The sequence below is a fragment of the Gallinula chloropus genome (genome assembly GCF_964237585.1).
Source record: "Gallinula chloropus genome assembly, chromosome: 27".
Taxonomy (NCBI): Eukaryota; Metazoa; Chordata; class Aves; order Gruiformes; family Rallidae; genus Gallinula; species Gallinula chloropus.
Window position 1 is genome coordinate 2,951,823 of NC_140112.1, and position 1,084 is coordinate 2,952,906.

Below are 1,084 nucleotides of genomic sequence, written 5' to 3' on the forward strand. Positions count from 1 at the left end.
TTACACGCTGCAGAGCTTCTGGGGCTTAGTGCAATAGTTCGTCCTGACCCTCTCGTGAACACAGTCACTGTAGTCAGTGTTACACTTCCCGCACGTGCAGCTCACAGCCACAGGGTAGGAATAATATGGGATGGTGTGGTGAGGGCAGCCCGGGATCAGTGCTGTCTGATACAGCATCTCTTTGTAAGTGCACACATTCTGTGACAGAGAGCTTTTGAGGAGCAGCTTCTTGCCATTGCTGTCCTACAAAGAGAAAAGAAATGCATTGTGTCACTGCAGGACACACGGGTACCAGGACACCTCTTCTCAGCTGTTCTCAAGGGTGCAGAAAGCCAACCGTGCTGGGCTTTGTCTGGCTCTGGTATTCTCAGGGTACTTCTCTGCCCCCATGGATACATTCACCTTGCCTTTATGGTCCTAACTGGTCTGTTTGCTCAGAGCAGTAGCAGTGCTGTGTAGCCTTTAGTGGCTGCCTACTGGCTGAGGTAGAATTTAACATGCCCCATTGAAGAGTGAAGCTTGGCATGCCTACACATGAGACTCTCTCCCCAGCTAGCTGTCGAAACAGGAGTGAGAGTAGAAGTTACCCAAGTCATTTACATTACATGAGAATAACTAGATACAATCTGCTTCTCACCTGTTCCGTCCTGACCCCACACTCTGCCTACAGAGGCTCTGCAGTGGCAGCAGCTGGCAGTTGTCTGCTGTGCCACTGGTGTTACAAACTCCATGGTTCCAGAGGGTTGGCATTTCCCAGAAAGCCAACTTGAAAACACGATGGTGACAGGGTGGTTTTCTGTCTGTGGCACACACCCTCAGAACTGGATCATTTACACACAATTTCCCAGTGAGAATAGGCACTTGTTACGGAGTGATGGCCAGTACAGAAACAACTGCCTTAAAACAGAGTAACGCCTTGTACCCGAGTCATGCAAAATCCAGCGCAGATGGTGGTGTTGATGGCCAGGCAGTAGGCACATTCCCTTTTCTCCACGTGGATTATGTACTCAGAAGGAGCACAAAGTGATGCTGTTTGACCGAAAGTCAGGCCAAAGAGGAGAGACATCACAAAGAAGGGACTCAT

The 1,084-nt window shown here is 49.7% G+C and overlaps 1 protein-coding gene across 1 annotated transcript; it reads right to left on the bottom strand.

Moving 5' to 3' along the window:
• TSHB (thyroid stimulating hormone subunit beta) lies at nt 1-1,084 on the bottom strand (the record flags this gene model as incomplete). Its single annotated transcript, XM_084276051.1, has 2 exons — nt 1-243; nt 923-1,084. The coding sequence occupies 2 exons, from the start codon at nt 1,082-1,084 to the stop codon at nt 1-3; spliced, it is 405 nt and encodes a 134-aa protein (XP_084132177.1).